This window comes from Solanum verrucosum, unplaced genomic scaffold, assembly GCF_900185275.1.
Source record: "Solanum verrucosum unplaced genomic scaffold, falcon-dt-bn FXZP01000043.1, whole genome shotgun sequence".
NCBI classification, from domain to species: Eukaryota; Viridiplantae; Streptophyta; class Magnoliopsida; order Solanales; family Solanaceae; genus Solanum; species Solanum verrucosum.
The window spans coordinates 160,777-180,830 of NW_026020181.1; the positions used below are offsets into that span (position 1 = coordinate 160,777).

Here is a 20,054-nt window from a genome sequence, read left to right on the forward strand (position 1 = left end):
AATCATCTAAAAAGTATGACCATTTTCTACCCATGCTGGCTACACGGTTTATGGAGACCTTGAATTATCTTAACTCAAACTCGTCCCTAAATCGGTGCTTAATACTACTCCCAAAATGTAACTAGCTCATATGTTTAAAACATAACTCTTTATGTGGTTTGAGATAATTACTCAAAAACTAGCTCAAAGGTTCTCTTGAAAATTGGTGTTTCCTCTCTTGCTTAAATGTGAAAACATTTAGTCTTTAGGAACACTTAGTTCCCATATACTCTTTTAAAGAAAATGAACTTCACTTTTACTCTTACTCAACTCAGTGCTCAAGTCTTTAAAACAATTTGTAAAAAAACTTCTTAAAATAGGGTTTATGTCTAATTATGGATGTGAATGACTCAATTCAAGGTTTTCAATAACCATAGATAAAACTCAATACTCGGAACTCAAGAACTTCAATGATAGTACTCATTTCAAGAATGCTCGACTCAGAGGGTTCATGCAGAATTATGAGCATGAACTACTCAACTCAAGGACTCAAAGATGCTTCTCATCTCAAGATTGCTCGACTTATAGGGTTCATGTAGAGTTATGGGTATGAACTACTCAACTCAAGGACTTCATGGGTGACATGTAATGGTCCCATGATTAGCAATATAATCTCAAAAGGATTATGAACTCAATACTCAAGACTTAGAACTTAAAGATACTACTCATCTCAAAGATACTAAAATTATGGAGTTCTTGTGGAATTTATGGGCATGAACGACTCGACTCGAGGGTCTCCACAACAATATGGAACTCCTGTAGACGACTCTTCTCATTCTTATACTTACTTTCTCAAAACTTAGTTCAAATCGATAGTTGATCTCAAAGGATTCACAATTGAACTCAAAAGCTTTCTTGAACTCTACTCCTAACTTTCTTTTGAATGTGAATTTTGAATTCAAGAGTTATGGTTCATGCTATGAACGATCTCGTGATGATAAAGTAAACCCATGAATACATTCTCCTCATTCTCATACTCATTTGTTCGAGTCTTGAAACAAGTTGTTAGAAATTGTAGAAGACTCTTCAAAAAGACTCAAAGGGACTTTCTTGAAATGTTCGAATGAACTCTCAAGACTTAATTCTTAACTCTACCTTGAATTTGAATTATGAATTCAATGTTATGATTCATGTTATGAATGATTTCTAGGTGTTTAGAAGTAGTTTAGAGTAGTTAGAATCAAAGGGAGTGAAGGTACACTTAAAAGGGACTCAAACAGGACAACCGACGAAAAAAGAGTGGGGGCAGGCGACCCTGGCGCGCTGCTGGCATGGGGCGTCATCCCCTAACTTTAGAGGCAGCAACCTGGCGCACTGCTGGGGTGCGCTGCCCCTGCCTTTCCCCAGAACAATCTGACGAATTTCGTCTCTCATTTTCTAATCCTAAATCACTTTTAGTCGATTTCTTTTCTCAAGTTTTCCTTAGATTTAATTACCCAACCTAAGTACACACTAATCTACTCAAAACAACACTCAAATCACTAACTTTCATCTCAAGAATTCATCAAAACCCCAACAAAACAAGATTTAGAATGAACTTCAAGAACACTTATCAAGAACTCAATCCTTCAACTTTTGAGAATGAAATTATGCTGAAAATAACATGTTTGGCGTGTGGGTGAACGAACCCAACACTATGGAAACTTACATACCTCAAATAACTAGGTTCTTGGCAAAATCTTGAATTTCTTGAACGAACACTTGAAACTTTGAACTTTTTCTCCTCTTGAATCTTCTCTCTAAAATCCTAAACGCTTTTTGGGATGAATGAAACTGATTCTAATCATTTTAGACCCTTAATTGGGTGTAATTCACGTTTAGAATAAGTGGGGGGGTAAGGAAAAGACTAAAATACCCCTCCTATTTTTGGGTAACTTTCCTTAAATGGACAGCCTGACTTCAAAAGGGCATATCTCCCTCATACAAACTCAAAAATTAGCAAACTTGGTGGTGTTGGAAAAAGGACTCAGAAATATTTCATTTGATATCTTGTGGGTCTCCTTACTCATCTTGTACTGAAAGTTATGGTCGTTTGAATTTGACCCAAAACTTAAAGGAACCTAGAAATGACTTGAATGAACTCTCTTTAGGTTTTTTTGGAACTCAAGGTGCTACATCTAGTGACCTTAACACTTAAGCAATTTTAAATTCCTCGGTAAAATTCTACTCACTAGAAGGATGGTTCGAGTCTTAGTTTAAAAAATTTCTGGGGTGTTACAGATTTGGGGGTAATCGTTAATTTGGAGGGTACGAGTAACAAGTTTGCAAACGGCGAGGGTATGAACAATTTTCTTTTAACGGTAAGGGTAAGGACAACTAATAAATCAAACTTGAAGAGTATTTTTTACTCTTTTCCCTAATCAAAGTTGTGTAGTTTTCCCTTAAAAGAATCATCAATTGAGCTCAATTTAATCTTCAATTTCAACCCATTTTACGACTCTTTATTTGCATCCATGTAAGGGAAAAAGGACGAATTTACCCCCGAACTTTGATAAATGGTACGTCTATGCCCTCCGTTATACTTTGGGTCCATCTCAGCCCCTGCCGTCCAATTATCGGTACACACATGCCCCTCTCACTAATGGTCCCCTCATCCTGTACACGTGTTTTAATCCTAATCAACTACCCGTTTGACCATTGTTTTTAACCCATAAACCCATACCCACCCGATTCCTTCTAAAATATCTTAAGTCAATTAAAAGACCCAAATCTTCCAGATCTCATTCCTATCTCACAATAGAGTTGAAAAATGAGAATTGAGTAGCATTCTCATCTAAGCCGGCCACTTGTTACATAAGAAACACAACATTTATTTCAGACCTCTATTGTTGGGATTTTGATTATTTTGTACTGCAAAAACATATTTTTGGGTTTTTGTACTACTCATGCAGTACATCAATTCCCTTCTCCTCTTCATATTCTTCAAATTCCAACAACCTCCACATTCTATGGGTAAAATATTTATCTTCAATTTGAATTTCTCTGTAAATCTTGTCCAATTTCACCATTTCTCGTGGTGGATGAGATCGCAATAACTCACCACCAAGAACAACTGACAAATCTATTTCGGCACTTTTTTCAAGAATCATCAAAAATGATTTTTCTTACATTTTTAGGTACCTTTTTCTGTCTATTAAAACCCATCATGTTTTATTTTTTGTGTTTTTGATTTTGTAGTGCTTGAATTGAAAATTGATTGGGAGAAATGAGTAGAGTTGGTGTAGAAATAATGGAGATTGAAAAAGAAGTAACGGAAGAAATGAGAGATGGTGATGATGAAGTGAAGAGAATTCCTCCATGGACTAAACAAATTACAGAACGAGGAATTGTGAGATAGGAACGAGATCTGGATGATTTTGGTCTTTTAATTGACTTAGGATATTTTAGAGGGAATCGGATGGGTATGGGTTTATGGGGCGGGTTGTTAGTTTATGTGTTAAAAATAATGGTCAAACGGGTAGTTGATTAGGATTAAGACATGTGTACATGATGAGGGGGCCGTTAGTGAGAGGGGCATGTGTGTACCGATAATTGGACGGCAGGGGCTAAGATGGACCCAAAGTATAACAGAGGGCATAGACGTACCATTTATCAAAGTTTGGGGTAAATTCGTCCTTTTTCCCTTCATGTAATGTATGTTCTCATATTGAAGGTATGAAATACTAGCTATTTTATATCTTCTAAGATTTATTTATCCAATTGTAACTTCTTTTTTTAATTTTCTTGAGTTGAAATTCAAATTCTGATTTTAAAAGATGAATAAAAGTATATTAAAATTATTGAGATTAAGCGGATCAAATTGAACGGATCATAATCCAACTGGATTTTTAACCCTTTTGAGCCCTACCGGCTACCCATATGAGCCCAAAGTAAATTTGGACTCGATTTCTATTTCAACCCAATCCGCCCATGACACCCCTTATATAAACCAACTTCAAATGCTTCCAAATTTCCTATTCAATCCCTTAAAGATCATTTCCAACAAATTCCTACAACACCTATTCGAATAATGTTTCGATTTCAGATCTGATTCTTTTCTTTTTCTTTAATAGAAGAAAGCTAATGATTACAATTCTTTTTTTCAAGTTCTGATGACAATTTGATGTGAATCTAGATGCAATAACAATATATTTAATTTAATTTAATTTTTTTTTTTAAAAGTAAGATAAGATAACAAGGATGTGATGAAGAAATAAAAATGAGGGAGAATAGACTTTAAGAAGAAAAGAAGGAAGAAGGGATAATCTAACAATTAAAATGCACTAATCACTAGATTTCAATCCAAGGGGAATAGAAATGAACTTACTACGTGAAAATTCTTACTTAGAGTAACCAAGAGAGGTCATTGAAGATATTTTTCTATCTTCAAACTTAGTTCATTCTAATATGAAGACTAAAAGACTATTTATACTTGTATAGCAAAAATAACAAAATTACAAGAATGATTAAAATATGCAGTTAAGCATATTAGTGGCTTCGAAGTCTTCCTTCCATGCTTCCTTTTAAGTCCTCCAAACTCATAATAGTTGGAAGAATGCTCCAAAGTCCTTGATGATCTCGATTTGCATTAACATTCTTCCACATCTCCAGTTGCTTCTTAGTCTCATTTCTTGTTCAGACCTAGTGGGATACTGGTGATGGTCCCTCATCTGGACCTGAATAATGCTAAGTTGTTCTCAAGGTCATGAACTAATCTGTATTCAATTGTGTTTAGCATTTTGAGACCAATTTTTTCTAACTTCCTTCAGTTTGTGCCAAACTACACTTGCAAGAAAGAAGGAAAATACTTGGAGAAAATTATATGAAAGCTAGGCTAAAAAGTTCTTCTTATACTACTTGGTTGTCTTGTGTAAATAAGGGATTTCGTAGTTGGAGAATGGAGGTCTTGTAGCTGACGTTGGAACCATAGAATTAAGTTGGTGTACATACAATGGGACTGTTGAATTCTGCCTGCAAACATCTCACAGCACTCAAGGAGGCTCAGGATCTGTTGGTGGCTAATAGCTTCATCATCCATATTAACTTGTCACTCCCTTAAAAAGTAGTTTACAACAAATAATTTCTAGTAATGTGAGATGAATGAATATTTATCTTATTAACTATGCTTTGAAAACCTATATTTAATCAACTACATACTTTATTTAGGTATTCAATAATAACAAGAAAAGGATTAGAACAAAATAATAAAATTATCTTTATTTGCCAAAATGAATAAGTAAAAAAAATGTAAGGAAGCGTTTTCCTTCGCTGAAACAACTCAGAAAGCTCCAAGTATATTAGACGTTAATTCGGAGGAATGATAATTTCAGTTTATGCACTATTCCAATATTTTAGTTTTATTACGAAAGGAAATGTTAAATAATTCATAAAAACATCATACTATCAAGACAAATGACAGAGGAATCAATATTTACCTGTAACTAATCAAATGGTTGAACAAGCAAAAGAAAAAAAATCAAATATAGCTTACGGAACAGCTACTTTGCTCTTCACAAAATATACAGAGCAAAAATGGATGTTGAAACATTTAAATACCATGAAAATGGAAAAAGATCTGAGAAGGAAATATACTCGAAATTTCATAAAGTTAAATAAGTTAAGCAGTGATCAAAACTATAAAGTGATATAAAACCAGGTAAAGAAACAACCACCAGAGAGCTATATGTCATTGCCCATCAAGTAATTTGGTCGGGGACCAAATTACTCAATTACTCCACTATCCTCGAAAAGAGGCTAGAGACCCATGACAATACCTTCTGTAGCCATATCCAAAACTGGTAAAATGTTGTCCAAAACAAAATTGGAAAAAACTGACGCAAATAAACAAAACTACTTCATCCGTGCTCATCAAATGTACTCTTCACTTTCCCTTCTTCTGAGCAGCCTTGGTGACCTTGGCACCAGTTGGGTCCTTCTTGTCGACATTCTTGACAACACCAACAGCAACAGTTTGCCTCATGTCCCTCACAGCAAAACGACCCAATGGTGGGTACTCAGCAAAGGTCTCAACAACCATAGGCTTGGTGGGAATCATCTTAACCATACCTGCATCACCATTCTTCAAGAACTTAGGCTCCTTCTCAAGTTCCTTACCTGAACGCCTGTCAATCTTGGTCAAGATCTCAGCAAACTTGACAGCAATGTGGGAAGTGTGGCAGTCGAGCACTGGTGCATATCCATTTCCAATCTGGCCAGGATGGTTCATGATGATGACCTGGGCAGTGAAGCTGGCTGCCCCCTTAGCTGGGTCATCCTTGGAGTTTGATGCAACAAAACCACGTTTTAGATCCTTAACAGCAACATTCTTAACGTTGAACCCAACATTGTCACCAGGGAGTGCCTCCTGGAGAGCTTCGTGGTGCATCTCTACAGACTTGACTTCAGTTGTCAAACCAGTAGGACCAAAGGTCACAACCATACCAGGCTTGATCACACCAGTCTCTACACGACCAACAGGGACAGTTCCAATACCACCAATCTTGTAAACATCCTGAAGTGGAAGACGGAGGGGTTTGTCTGATGGCCTCTTGGGCTCATTAATCTGGTCAAGAGCGTCAAGGAGGGTTGGGCCCTTGTACCAGTCAAGGTTGGTAGACCTCTCAATCATGTTATCTCCTTCAAAACCGGAGATGGGGACAAATGGGATCTTGTCAGGGTTGTAACCGACCTTCTTGAGGTAGGAAGAAACTTCCTTCACAATTTCATCATACCTAGCCTTGGAGTACTTGGGGGTGGTAGCATCCATCTGTGAAAAAAAAAAAACACAGAATTAGCATGACATATCCTGCTTAAAATAACAATTAATTCCACCCATCAATAAAAGCAAACCTTGTTACAGCAGCAAATCATTTGCTTGACACCAAGGGTAAAAGCAAGCAATGCATGTTCACGTGTCTGACCATCTTTAGAGATACCAGCTTCAAAACCACCAGTGGTGGAGTCAATAATGAGGACAGCACAGTCAGCCTGGGAGGTACCAGTGATCATGTTCTTGATAAAGTCTCTGTGTCCGGGGGCATCAATCACAGTGCAGTAGTACTTAGTGGTCTCAAACTTCCACAAAGCAATATCAATGGTGATACCACGCTCACGTTCAGCCTTAAGTTTGTCAAGCACCCAGGCATACTTGAATGACCTCTTGTTCATCTCAGCAGCTTCCTTCTCAAACCTCTCAATAACACGCTTGTCAATACCCCCAAGCTTGTAGATCAAGTGACCAGTGGTAGTGGACTTTCCAGAGTCGACATGGCCAATGACCACAATACTGATGTGAATCTTTTCCTTACCCATAATGCCTTAGATTCTGAAGATCATCAAAAAACAGAAAACCAAGAATTAGTTTTCTTGACAACCATGGATACCAAAAATAATTTCTAAAAGAAACTCTAGGCTAATGGTTCTCCTTGATATTGAATTATGCGAAACTTAGATCTGACATAAAAGATAAATATACTAGACCTGTAATATGTAAATTCTAGGGTACAAGAATGATCAATTTTTTGCATTCTAAAAATAGTGTTTCGGAACCCTTCGGGGTGACCCAAGTTCGAAATCCCTTGCCAGCAAAAGCAAGGCGCACCAGGCTTGCCTAGTACGGATTACCTCTCCTATGTGGTTTGCGAGCTATTGCATAGGAGAGGGCGCACCCAAAGGATAGCGACGGCGGGTTTCCCTTGTCATCAAGGGAAAAAAAAATAGTGTTTCGGAAAATTCTGAGCATGTATTGTTGATATAGAAATGATATGGAACAACAGTTGTATAGTTTTACTTGAAGAGAATATTATTGACAGTCCATAACAACAAAGTTTAAGCAAAATATTTTCTTGACAAACACACAACACAGCTACTAAGAAAAGCAGTTTTCAAAACATTTCTCCATCACAACAAACAAGAATTCACGAAAAGTTATTCAAAACATGCAAATATTCGTAGATTTATTATTCAATTGATTTCCAAGTGGTTATGTAAAATCGGTCCAACATCAACGGATCTGAACCTGTACGCAGTAAAAATCATATCGACGAGCATAATTATCAATACAAATTCAAATAAAAAGCAACGAATACTAATAATTGAAGGATAAGATCATAGAGAAAACACAATTATATTATTGGATACATAAATAGTACGCAGAAAACAAGTGGATAGATCGAACCTTTGGAAGTGGAAGAGAGAGAGAGCTTCGCTAAACCTTGGCTGCGCAAAACAAATAAGCGAAGCGTTAGGGTTTGGGAAATGCAGTCTGTGGTATTTTATAGCCGAGGCGAGGGCTTTTTTGGAATTCACAATATACATTTACTCAAATGTCCTTACTTTTTCTCCAATTATAACGACATTTAGGTTTCTACAAGGGCAATAATTGTAAATCCCGAAATTATCTTAGAAAATGCAACTTTTGGTTTTCTATTTATATATATATATTACTCTTATTTAGTAATGGGAGTTTGGAGGACCAACATTGCACTAAAGAGTTGGACTAAAAAGCTATAGAAATTGTACATTGAGGCCCACCAAAAAGATTAACTATTCTTTTTTTCTACTTTTCATTCTCCCCTTTTACTCTCTTTAGTTTATCTTTCATCTTAATTTTTCATAGATCTTTAAAATATTTTGAATTATTAATTATTATGAATTATAATGTTTTGATTTTTACGTAGTTTACAAATATATAAATTTCATTTTTAAAAAATTGAAGATATCATACGCAAATTTATGGTCAAACTTAAACTATTTGATTCTTGAGAAATAAAAAGTGTCACATAAAATGGGACAGACGAAGGATAACTCTCAATCAAATTTATTTCACTTTTTAGTTTTCATTTTTAACATAATTTTTTAAGTTGGATTTCTAGGAATTCTATAGTAGACTCATTTAAATTTGACTTTTTTGTTTTAAATTAGAGAACTTGGCCGCACTTCGCACGATCATTAAAATTAAATATTTTTGATTAATTTTATATTTACTCTGTTGTTTAATCGTAATATTATTATTTGTTTTAATAATATGAAGATTGTGAAAAAAATAAAGCTTCACAAATTTTACATCTATCAAATGAGGAAGAATATATTTTTTATCAAATAAGTTAAAATATATTTGCTAATAACAAATTCTTTCATTGCATGAAGTTGATCCTTTAATATATAATATATTTTTCGGTGTACCATTCTCCTTAAATGTGTAAGAAATATCTCATAATGTCAAATAACACTGTAATACTCCCTCTGTCCCTAATTACGTGTCCACTTTTAAATTAACACATTTATTAAGAAATCAATTAATGACATAGTGAGTTTATCATTTTACCCCTATTAATTATGAAGTAGATGAAAAGTTCTGCAATTTTCAAAGTACTCATTTAATTCGGGGTATAATAGGTAAAAAAAATGTTCTTTCTTGATTTGTTAAAATGGACAAGTAATTAGAGACAACTATAAAAGGAAAAGTGAACAAGTAATTAGGGACAGAGGGAGTACTAAACAAATGCATCAGCAAATGAAATTTATATTAAAAATATATTGAATGATGACGTAATGATACCTTAATAGAATTTCCTATCCATTTAAAAATAAATAAAAATTCACCCTTTCAATTTCGTTATATCTTCTTATTTAGTAGAAGAATCATCATTTATTATATTTTACTCCACCTTAATTGTACCATCAGAGTTTTAAGAATAAACATTAAATTTTAAATCAAAATAAAAAATCATTGAAAAATGACAGAAAAAATAATAATAGTATATGAAAATTAAAATAAGGTGCAAGAAAAGCCTTTTCACGATAATTTCTTAAAATATATTGATAACAATTAAAATGAAGCTGATATTTTATCTTTAAAATTAAGTTTGATTGAATTGAATTAGTACAATGAGAAAAAATATTAAACTAATAACTTTTTAATGTTATTAAATGCATTTTCTTTTTAATTGAGTAGTAGATTAAAAGTTCTGAATTAGGATATTAAAATAATATCTTACTCTCTCATTAATTATTATGGTATTGCAAACATTTATTTTCCTTAAATGGTGATTCATTTTTCATTTACAGTTATATCCAATTAATTTCTAATGTATTGAATGTGGTTATGGGATATTGAAATAATATATTTATCTTTCCTTAATCATAATAAAATTATAATTTAACATTTATTTTTCTGAAATGATAATTTTGCTTTAATTCCTAGAACATATTGTTTACTATATTGAACGTAATTATAATAAAACATATTGTATTTAGTAGGACAAAAGAACTCAAAATTGGAGAAATTAGATAAATAGTAATCTTAGCTTCTAAGAAATGTCACATCATCATTTACATATCCAACTTTATATATATAAAAGAGTTAAAAAAGAAAAAATAAGTGATTTAAGAAAATTATATAAATAACATTAGTGATCAGATGAAGATTAAGAAAAAACGTCAAATAAATTAGTAGTATTGATGATGATAAAAGTTAAATAAATCATTTTTTCTATTATTTAAATTTTTAACATAAAATTTCCAATCTTTTAAAATTAAAAATAAAATAAAATTGAGGCAATAATTATTTTAAAGAAAAATATAACCAAAATTGTCAGAAAAAATTGATAAAAATAAATAAGTATCTATTACTAAGAATGGTGTCACTACATTTTCTATTTTAACTTTATTGTTACATATGGATAGAAACTTTTAGAAGAAGAAACGATTCAAAAATTTAAAAATAATGATTCCTTAAATGGTGATTCCTTTTCCATTTACAACTTTTCAATTAATTTTTAATGTATTATATATGGTTATGGATATTGGAATAATAATTTTATCTTTCCTTAATCATAATAAATTATATTTTAACCTTTGTTTTTGTGAAATGATAATTTTCTTTTCATTCGTACAGCATATTCATTAATATATTAAATGTAATTATAATAAAACATGTTGTATTTAGTATGACAAAAGAATTCAAAATTTTAAAAAATTAAATAAATAATAATCCTAACTTCTAAGAAATGTCACAAATATATATATATATATATATATATATATATATATATATATATATATATATATATATCTAAGAAAATGAATTAATAATAATATTGATGATGATAGGAGTTAAATAAATCATTTTTTATTTTTTGTAAATTTTCAATATAAATTTTTCAGTCTTTTAAAATTAGAAAATGCTAAAAAAAATAAAACTAAAACTAAAAATCGAGGCAACAATTATTTTAAGGAAAAAATAACAAAAAATGTCAGAAACATTGATAAGAATAAATAAGTATTATTGCTAAGAAGGTGTCACCCCACATTTTCTATTCTAGCTTTATTATTACATATAGATAGAAACTTTAAGATGAAGAATGATCCAAAAAAATTTAAAATAACAAATCAATTATGTAAAAATACATGTGTAATTCTTATAAAGTTATAATAACTAATCTCTTCAAATGAATAATTAAATGAAAGAAAAAAAAGTAATTAAGAAAATAATATAAATAACACTAATTATGAGATTAATAGCATTGATGAGGAAAGGAACTAAATATGATCATCTTTTTAAATTCTTTTTTAAGAAAATATATATAAACTTTAATTAAAGATAAATAAGAAAAAAAAACTTTAAAGATACAAAAAATCAAGACAAAATAAAAGATGAAAGAAATTAGAAGAATAATAAGGTTGAAAGAAATAATATCTAATTTTCTCTCTTTTCAAATCACAAAATAAATTTTTGTTTGTTCTCCTCCTAATTTGATACGAATTCCATAAATAGAATGATTTTTTCTCCAAATAATTTTTCTTACCCTTTGAAACACTAATCTGCCTTTTTATAAATTTGTCAACCACAATGAATTTTCTCTCCTTGTGGGAGGAATAAACATTTTTTCAAAAAGTCTTTTATTTTGAAAAGAACTTTTTGTTACATAATCTCTTTCTTTACATCAATGTCTTCACAAGAATCATGAGATATTCTCTCTTTCTCTTTTGTTAAAAAAGTCACATGACCTAGAAATTTGATGAACATCTTAGCGACAGAAGTTGATACCATATATTGATCATCATCGTCAGAAGAAGAAGAGCCAAAGTGAAGAAATTTGTTCTTATTTGTTACAAATGGTCAACTATTTTTATTTTTTTTATAGGCTAAATAATTATAAACAGTTATGAAAAATGAATAGTTTTTATCTTTTCATCTTCCATTTTCATTTACTTAAATCTATATTAGTGTATTGGATGTTATAAAGGGCATAATTAATCGGGTATGATATAAATACTTTTTTAAAAAAAATACAAATATGAAATACAAAACAAAGATAAAATGACAAAAAAAAGAGAAAAAAGATGAATAGAAATACTGGTCATAGAGAGATGCCACATTAGATTGTCTATATTAAGCTTTATATATACATATATAGGTTCATGCCCTTAGATGTTATTTTATTACTTTAGCCGGCATCGACATTTTTGTAAATCTGATATCTACTTTGAAACATTTTATAATGTGGCATAGGCTGACAATTGAGATCATAAATTTAAAAATAATAAAATTTAATTTATTATAATACTAATATCAATATCATAAAGATATATATATATATATATATATATATATATATAAAGTATTATAAATTGTAATAATTAACCGCTTTATTTTTGTAAAATCATATAACTAATTTGATTTACACTCCAAAATTCATAGGTGTCACATAATTTAGACATTAATTCTTCATTACTTAATATATGTAATTATATCAATGACATATAAATTGAAATAAAAAAAATTACATATTTTATTTGAAAATCATGTAATAGTACTATAAGGTATAATAATTAACAACTTAACATATTTTAAAATTTTAGTTGACTCTCCAAATTCCATATGTCTCATGTAATTGAGACAGAGAAAAACATATATTGGTTTAAAATTAATAAAAATATTATAAATTATAATAATTAACAACTTAAAATTTATAAAAAAATCCTTTAAAAAAATTTAGTTGGCTCTCCAAATTCAATCGGTATTACAATAATTAAAACATAGAAATTAACATAGATTGGACTCCTGCTAACATTTATGTTTCCTTTTTAATTTTTTTTTCTTTTATACTTTATATAAATAAATTTTTTATGTAAAAGTAGTATAAATCATAATAATTAATAGCTTAAAATATTTGAAAACATATAAAAAGTTTTTGTTAACTTTCAAAATTTCATCTATACCACATAAATTGGGAGAAATATAGATATATAAATATATAGATATTTTAAGTTGCTAATGATTGTGAGTTATAGTACGTTTTATGTCATTTTCATATATATTTTACACGCTTTGTCCTGATTTATGTGATGCAAATGAAATTTCAAAAGTCAATGAATTTTTTATAAGTTTTTTTTTTTAAATTAACTTGTTATTTATTGTGATTTATAATATATTTACGTAAAACATACTCTAAATAAAAATAATTAGCAACTTAAAATATATAAAAACATACTAAAAAATTAATTAACTTCAAAGTTCATATGTATCACATAAATTAAAACAGAAATAGTAACATATATTGGGCCCTGTGCTGGCACGGGGTCCCATATCTAGTATATATATATATAGATATAAAAGAGATAAGTGTCAAAATATATTTTTTTAGTTTCATACCTAAACTATTGAGAGTGTAAGTTTCATATCTAAACTATTACTTATTAGTTTGAGAAACACACATCTCTATTTTATAACACTCTTGTCCTGATGTATGTAATGCACTCTCTCTTTTATTTAAAAAATTTGTCACATCATACTCCACATGGACAAAACATTTCATCTTGACAAAAAATAAATAAATTAAGTATTAGTTAAAATTAACGATTAAAAAATTACTATCCCAAGAAAATAATATTTTTTTATAAAATTAAATGTAAAATATTTTTCTTACCCCACTCTATCACTTCTCTCACTGTGCCACCCTCCCTTAAAATACTAATTTAGATATTTATTTTTTTTTAAAAAAGCTTCTACCCACTCTACCTAATTCTCCTCTTCCAATTATTTTCTCGTTTTTGTGTTAGATATATATGCATATCAAAAATATGTTTTACTTGCCGCTGCTAGACTTTTTTTAAAATAAATTTTATTTATGTTATATTCGGTACACGAAAAAAATTTCTAAAAATATATGTACATATCTAATACAAAACGAGAAAAATGTAAAAATAAATAAATAAATAAATTAATTAAGAGCAGAGGGTTAAATATGATGGGATAGAATTTTTATTTTTTTAAAATAAAACAATATCAATTTTTTTGGGGGAATGAGTAGGTGGTTTGATGGGTGGAGGAGGAGGGTACGGTGGGGAGGAGGTGGTGGAGTGGGGTAAGAAAAATAATTTAATTTTAGTTTTTTTAAAAAATGGGGATACTAATACTTTAATTTTTAATTAATATTAATAGTTTATTATTTAATTTTTGTCAAGGTGAAATATTTTATTCATGTGGAATGTCATGTGTCAAGGTTTTTTCAAATAAAAGAGAGAGTGCATTACACACACCACTGAGGTTAGGGGTGTGCATCTGTCGGTTCGGTTCGTTTTATGTATTATTGGTTCGATTTATTGATTTTCGATTTTTAAATACGATAAACCAATAACCTAAAAATATATGTACATATCTAATACAAAACGAAAAAAATGTATAAATAAATAAATAAATTAATTAATTAAGAGCAGAGGGTTAAATATGATGGGATAGAATTTTTATTTTTTTAAAATAAAACAATATCAATTTTTTTGGGGGAATGAGTGGGTGGTTTGAGGGGTGGAGGAGGAGGGTACGGGGAGGAGGTGGTGGAGTGGGGTAAGAAAAATAATTTAAATTTTAGTTTTAAAAAAAGATGGGGATACTAATACTTTAATTTTTGTCAAGGTGAAATATTTTATCTATATGGAATGTCATGTGTCAAGGTTTTTTCAAATAAAAGAGAGAGTGCATTACACACACCACTGAGGTTAGGGTTGTGCATCGGTCGGTTCGGTTCGTTTTATGTATTATTGGTTCGGTTTATTGGTTTTCGGTTTTTAAATACGATAAACCAATAACCAAACCAATAAGATATTTTGTATCGATTTTGGTCCTTAATAGTTCAGTTTTCGATTTAACCAATAAGAAATGCTTATCTAACAAATATATGACTTCTCTAAGAAATTTGACGCGACAAAATAATAATGTAACTAAGCAAATGCTCATAAAATAGAAACAATAATAACAAACATGAAAAAGAACTATACATATGTAACACAGAAATTAAGAAGAATAAGATTCTTACTTTAGGTTTTGATGGTTTGAATAATGTGAAGTTCTGAACTCGAAGTCATAGTAAAGTATGAATTGAAGACTAAATGACAAAGTCATAACTAGTAAGATATTGATATTAATATTTAATATTTATGTACAGGTAAAAGTAGTAAATTACTATAGTATTAATGGGTTATTGGTTTAGCCTATAACCCAATATTAAAAATCAATACCGAACTGATACCCCAATAATTTTTTTTTATAAAACCATTAAAAATCGTTAAGCCAATAATTCAATAACAATAAACCGATAACATTTTTTTCGGTTCGAATTTTGCACACCCCTAACTTAGTGTGTTTCTCAAACTAATAAATGATAGTTTATGTATGAAACTCACACTCTCAATGGTTTAGGTATGAAACTCAAAAAAAGGATAGTTTAGGTGCTTTTGACAGTTATCTCTTTTGAAAACAAAAAAAAAGGTCATATTTGTGGAATTTGTTTCTCCCAATTTAAAATTGAGAAATTTCAAAACAATATTTTAGTATTTAATATGACCCCTTAGCCACACTTTTAATATTTATTAAAAAATATCAATATTTTAGTATGCTATTGTAACATCTCGCAACTTGAAATAGCTAGAATGAAACTAAGAACTTGAAATAATCATTTTAGGAAAGTATAAGGAAATCTGGAAATTTTAAGTGAGTTAGAGTTGAGATTTTGGTCAACTTCAATCGACCATAACTCATAGCTCAGGATGAGTTAGGTGTAGTTTCAGCTATGGTTGGAAAGCTCTTGGAATTATCTTTCCAACGCCGCCGAGTTTACGCGATTCCGAGTTCAGATGAGTGAATTACGTCTTTTGGAAGTTGGGCAGTTCAAATAAAGAAATGCCCAATCCGGATTTTTAAAGGGTAGTTTGGTCTTTTCCTTACCTAATTAATTAAATCCATTGTCAGTAAAATAATTGGGGTCAAGACTGAGTTAGTTCAATTTACACTTTTGAAAGTTAGAGTTAGGGTTTTTGGAGAAAGAACGCAAGAGAAAGGAGAAGAAGAAAAGCAAGATTCGCCAAGAACGATCGATTTTGGTGGTCGCTTTTGAAAATTAGAGTTAGGGTTTTTTGGAGAAAGAACGCAAGAGAAAGGAGAAGAAGAAAAGCAAGATTCACCAAGAACGATCGATTTTGGTGGTGGATTCCCAATGAATTGATCCTACAAGGTATGTGAGTCTCTAATAGCGTTGAGTTCATTCACCGACACGCCAAACACATTTAGTTCAGCGCAGTTTGTCCTAAAAGAGTTTGAATGTTGATGTTTTTGACATGAATTCTTCAATTTGAATGTTGTTCTTGAATTGGGTTGAATTGTGGAGTTTCTGAGATCTTTACGTTGTGTTTTAGAGTTACCTTGAGTTAGGATCTTGAGTACATACGCTGCGTATCGAGATCTAAAATGAATTTGAGGAAAATATTTGAGTTTAGGCGAATTGGGGCTGGAAAACAAAGAAGGAAAAAGTCGAGCAGACTTCGTCAAAACAAGTCTGCATCGCGGACTTGTTCCCCCAGTGAACAAAAATTGACTCCACGTCGCAAACAGGACGCGGACTTCTCTGTCTCAAAATTTAATTTCGCGAGTATTTATTTAGAAACATCTCCGCGTCGCGAACTTGTTCCAAGACGGTGATATTGTAACTTTTCTCAAGTTTAGCTATTCGAAATCATTCCTAAACATCATGAGTGTAACACCCCGACTTTTCAAAACGTCTAAATTAACTCGTATCTTCGTGGAAAGACAAGGAGGGTGAGTAATAAATTAAAAATGATGTGGTATGCCATATTTTAATTGTTCAAGGGTTGTATCTCAAGTTTTGAAGTTAAGTAAGTGGCAAAATAAAAGTTGGCGGAAGTTATCGTAAGTTCTTTTTTTAAGATTTCTCTGAAATTTGGGTCAAATGTCTCGGAGGTTTTCTACCAATCTATAAAGAGTTATGGGGCCCACGACCTATCGAATCGAAGGTCTACGAGTCTAGTTTCCAACACATTAAACCATTTGTTCATACGACTTCAGAATAGAGATATTTGCATTTTCGTAAGACTGCGCAAGCAGGCAGTGAGGTGGGGCCCTAGGTCGGTGGAACTTTACATATATCTTCTTCTTTGAACCTTTTCTTCATTTTTAGCTAAGAACCAGAAAACAATAGAGAAACCTATTTCTAGGATCAACTAAAGTATAAATTTTCTCGACTTAAGTCCTTGACGAAAGTTGTTCTATGCGTTGGGCTCATTATCGTGGTATAATTTATTTTATCGATTTCGTAGCATATCACACTTTAGTGTTGGGACATCAAGGGTTTGGATATATTTGAAGGTTTTGAGGCGTATTACGACCTTAAGATCGAGGTAATACCCTTATTTCATCGACTCTAGCTTTTATAAGCAACAAATAGCAATTTGCGACGGAAATACATATCTTTTATCATATTGTCATGGTATCTTTTATTTTTGTGTGTTGATTATGGTCCTACCTTATTGTAGTATCGAGGGAGTTATGAGTAAAAGTCGTTAGGCCACGTGAATTCAGCGAAAAAGGTATGTTAAGGCTATTCCCTACTTACGACATGTTTTCTTAAAGCTTAGGAGTAATGTAATTGGGTTGTTATCCTTGTTACACTTGTAGCCATAATTGTTGATTGTTGGCTGCTCGAGTTGATATAATCCTCCCTTGTCAGGATTCTTATTCAGTTAGTAGCGTCCCTATGTTGGACACGACTTAGAGGCTATTTGTATAGGTTGCTTATAACTAAATTGTTCGCTTTTAGCGATTGAATTGTTATTGTTGCCCTTGGGGCTATTGTGGTTAGTTGCAGGAATGTGATCTATGCCTAGAAGGGCTATGTTCTGCCTACAGGGCCATATGGATGCCTAAAAGGGCTATGAGTTGCCTACAGAGCTATATTGATGCCTAGAAGGGCTATGAGTTGCCTACATGGCTTTATTAACGCCTAAGAAGGCTATGCGCTTCCTACAAGGCCATGTTGTTGCCTAAGAGGGCTATGAGTTGTCTATAAGCTATGTTGATGCCTAAGAGAGCTATGTGTTGCCTACGGGGCTATATTAATGCCTAAGAGGGCTATGTGACTGCCTATGGGGCTAGGGGACTACCGATAGGGGTATATAGGCTGATTGGCACCTTTCGGGCATTTGGGGGCCTGAGTAGGTGGTCTTGTGTGTTGTTTTGTACCTGCCGAGCTTATGGGGGCTTGGTTAGGTTGTTGTTTTATTATTTTGATAAGTTTAGATTTAGGAGCAGGTCAGTACACTTATCTTATCCTTGATTTATTTATCAGATTATTCCAGTACATCAGGATACCTCCTCATAGTCTATTACCTTTCATACTCTATACATTATTTTGTTCTGATGCCCCATTGCCTTGGGGGCGCTGCATTCATGCATGCAGGTCCTGACAGACGACCGAGTAGACCTCTTCAGCAGCATGATTGACTTTTATACGATTGGCTAGTCCCTTCCTCCGGAGCTGCCAGAGTTGAGAGGTTTGTTACCTTTTGTTGTATATATCTTTATGGGTAGGTTGGGGCCTTGTCCCGCTAATCTTTACTACTCTTAGAGGCTTGTAGACTAGTGTGTGGGGTGTATAGCTACGTTATGGCCATACTGCCCTAAGTTGTTGGTTTGCTGAAGCTTGTGAGCTGTTTGATGTATTGTATTGATATATACCTGCTTTTAGTTTTGGTATAGATATCATGGTGGCCTCGACGGCCCAATCAGAACTTATGTGCTAGTTGGCTATTTATTTATATGATCTCCTGGGAGTAATTGTTTCTTTTATAGATCAGTTGACAGAGCCTTGCCGGCCGAGGGCTTAGTTTTAAGCCTAGATATACTTGTTTGTTTTATTCATTGCGTGTGGCTGCCATGCGCTAGTAGCAAATGGTTCAGCAGGGTGGGCTCGAGCATGAGTTTTGGTATTAGGAGCCAGTTGCGCCCCTCGAGTTTGGGGCGTGACAATGAGGTCTTTCCAAACACAAATCATAATCCTTGAATCCATAATTCAATTTAAGGATCAGTTAAGAGTCAAGTCAAGGCCAGTTAAGATCAAAGTCAAGAACAGTCAAGAGTCAAGTTAAGATAAGTTCTTAAAGTTTTCAAAAAGTCTTTCACAAATGTTTTAACTTTGTTTTAAGACCTAAGTTTTGAGTTCAGTAAAGAGTAAAGTTGAAGTTCTTTTCTTCAAAGAAGCATATGGGGACTAAGTATTTCCCCAAGAGATTTAAAATGTTTTTCACATTTAAATAAGAACGGAAACTGAGATTTCTAGATAGCCTTCGGGTTAGTTTTTAGAAAGGAGTAATAATTGTCTAAATGAAGCAAGAAGGGAAACTGAGATTTCCAAGATAGCCTTTGAGCTAAGGTTTTGAGCACTAATCTCAAATCAGAGAAAAAATATGTTTTTTTATAACATAAGAGTTAGTATATTTTGGGAGTAGTATTGAGCACCGAATTGGGGACGAGCATGAGTTCAGATAACTTATGTCACCATAAAACCATGTAGTCACCATAGGTAGAAAATGGTCATACTTTTTTGATGAATCCTTTTTGAAATAGACTAGTGGATCCATTAGGCAGTTCAGGTCCTATACCTTTGCCCGGGTATAGGATGCGCTGGCAGCGTGAGGTAGATCGATGTATCATCACTATAGCTCTTATGTGATGGTTGTCGGTTAGA

At 32.1% G+C, this 20,054-nt stretch overlaps 1 protein-coding gene across 2 annotated transcripts in view; it reads right to left on the bottom strand.

Moving 5' to 3' along the window:
• Nucleotides 1-5,594: 5,594 nt before the first annotated feature.
• The window catches only part of LOC125829219 (elongation factor 1-alpha), a 369,546-nt gene continuing 355,086 nt past the window's right edge, over nucleotides 5,595-20,054 (bottom strand). Inside the window, exons 2-3 of one of the 2 annotated variants that reach the window (XM_049508463.1) lie at nucleotides 6,868-7,174; nucleotides 5,595-6,784 (exon numbers count right to left, since the gene is read on the bottom strand). In XM_049508463.1, the coding sequence (XP_049364420.1) occupies nucleotides 5,900-6,784; nucleotides 6,868-7,174 (1,192 nt within the window). In that variant the 3' untranslated portion in view covers nucleotides 5,595-5,899. The remainder of the gene's footprint in view (nucleotides 6,785-6,867; nucleotides 7,175-20,054) is intronic. The other variant, XM_049508462.1, reaches the window with a different exon arrangement.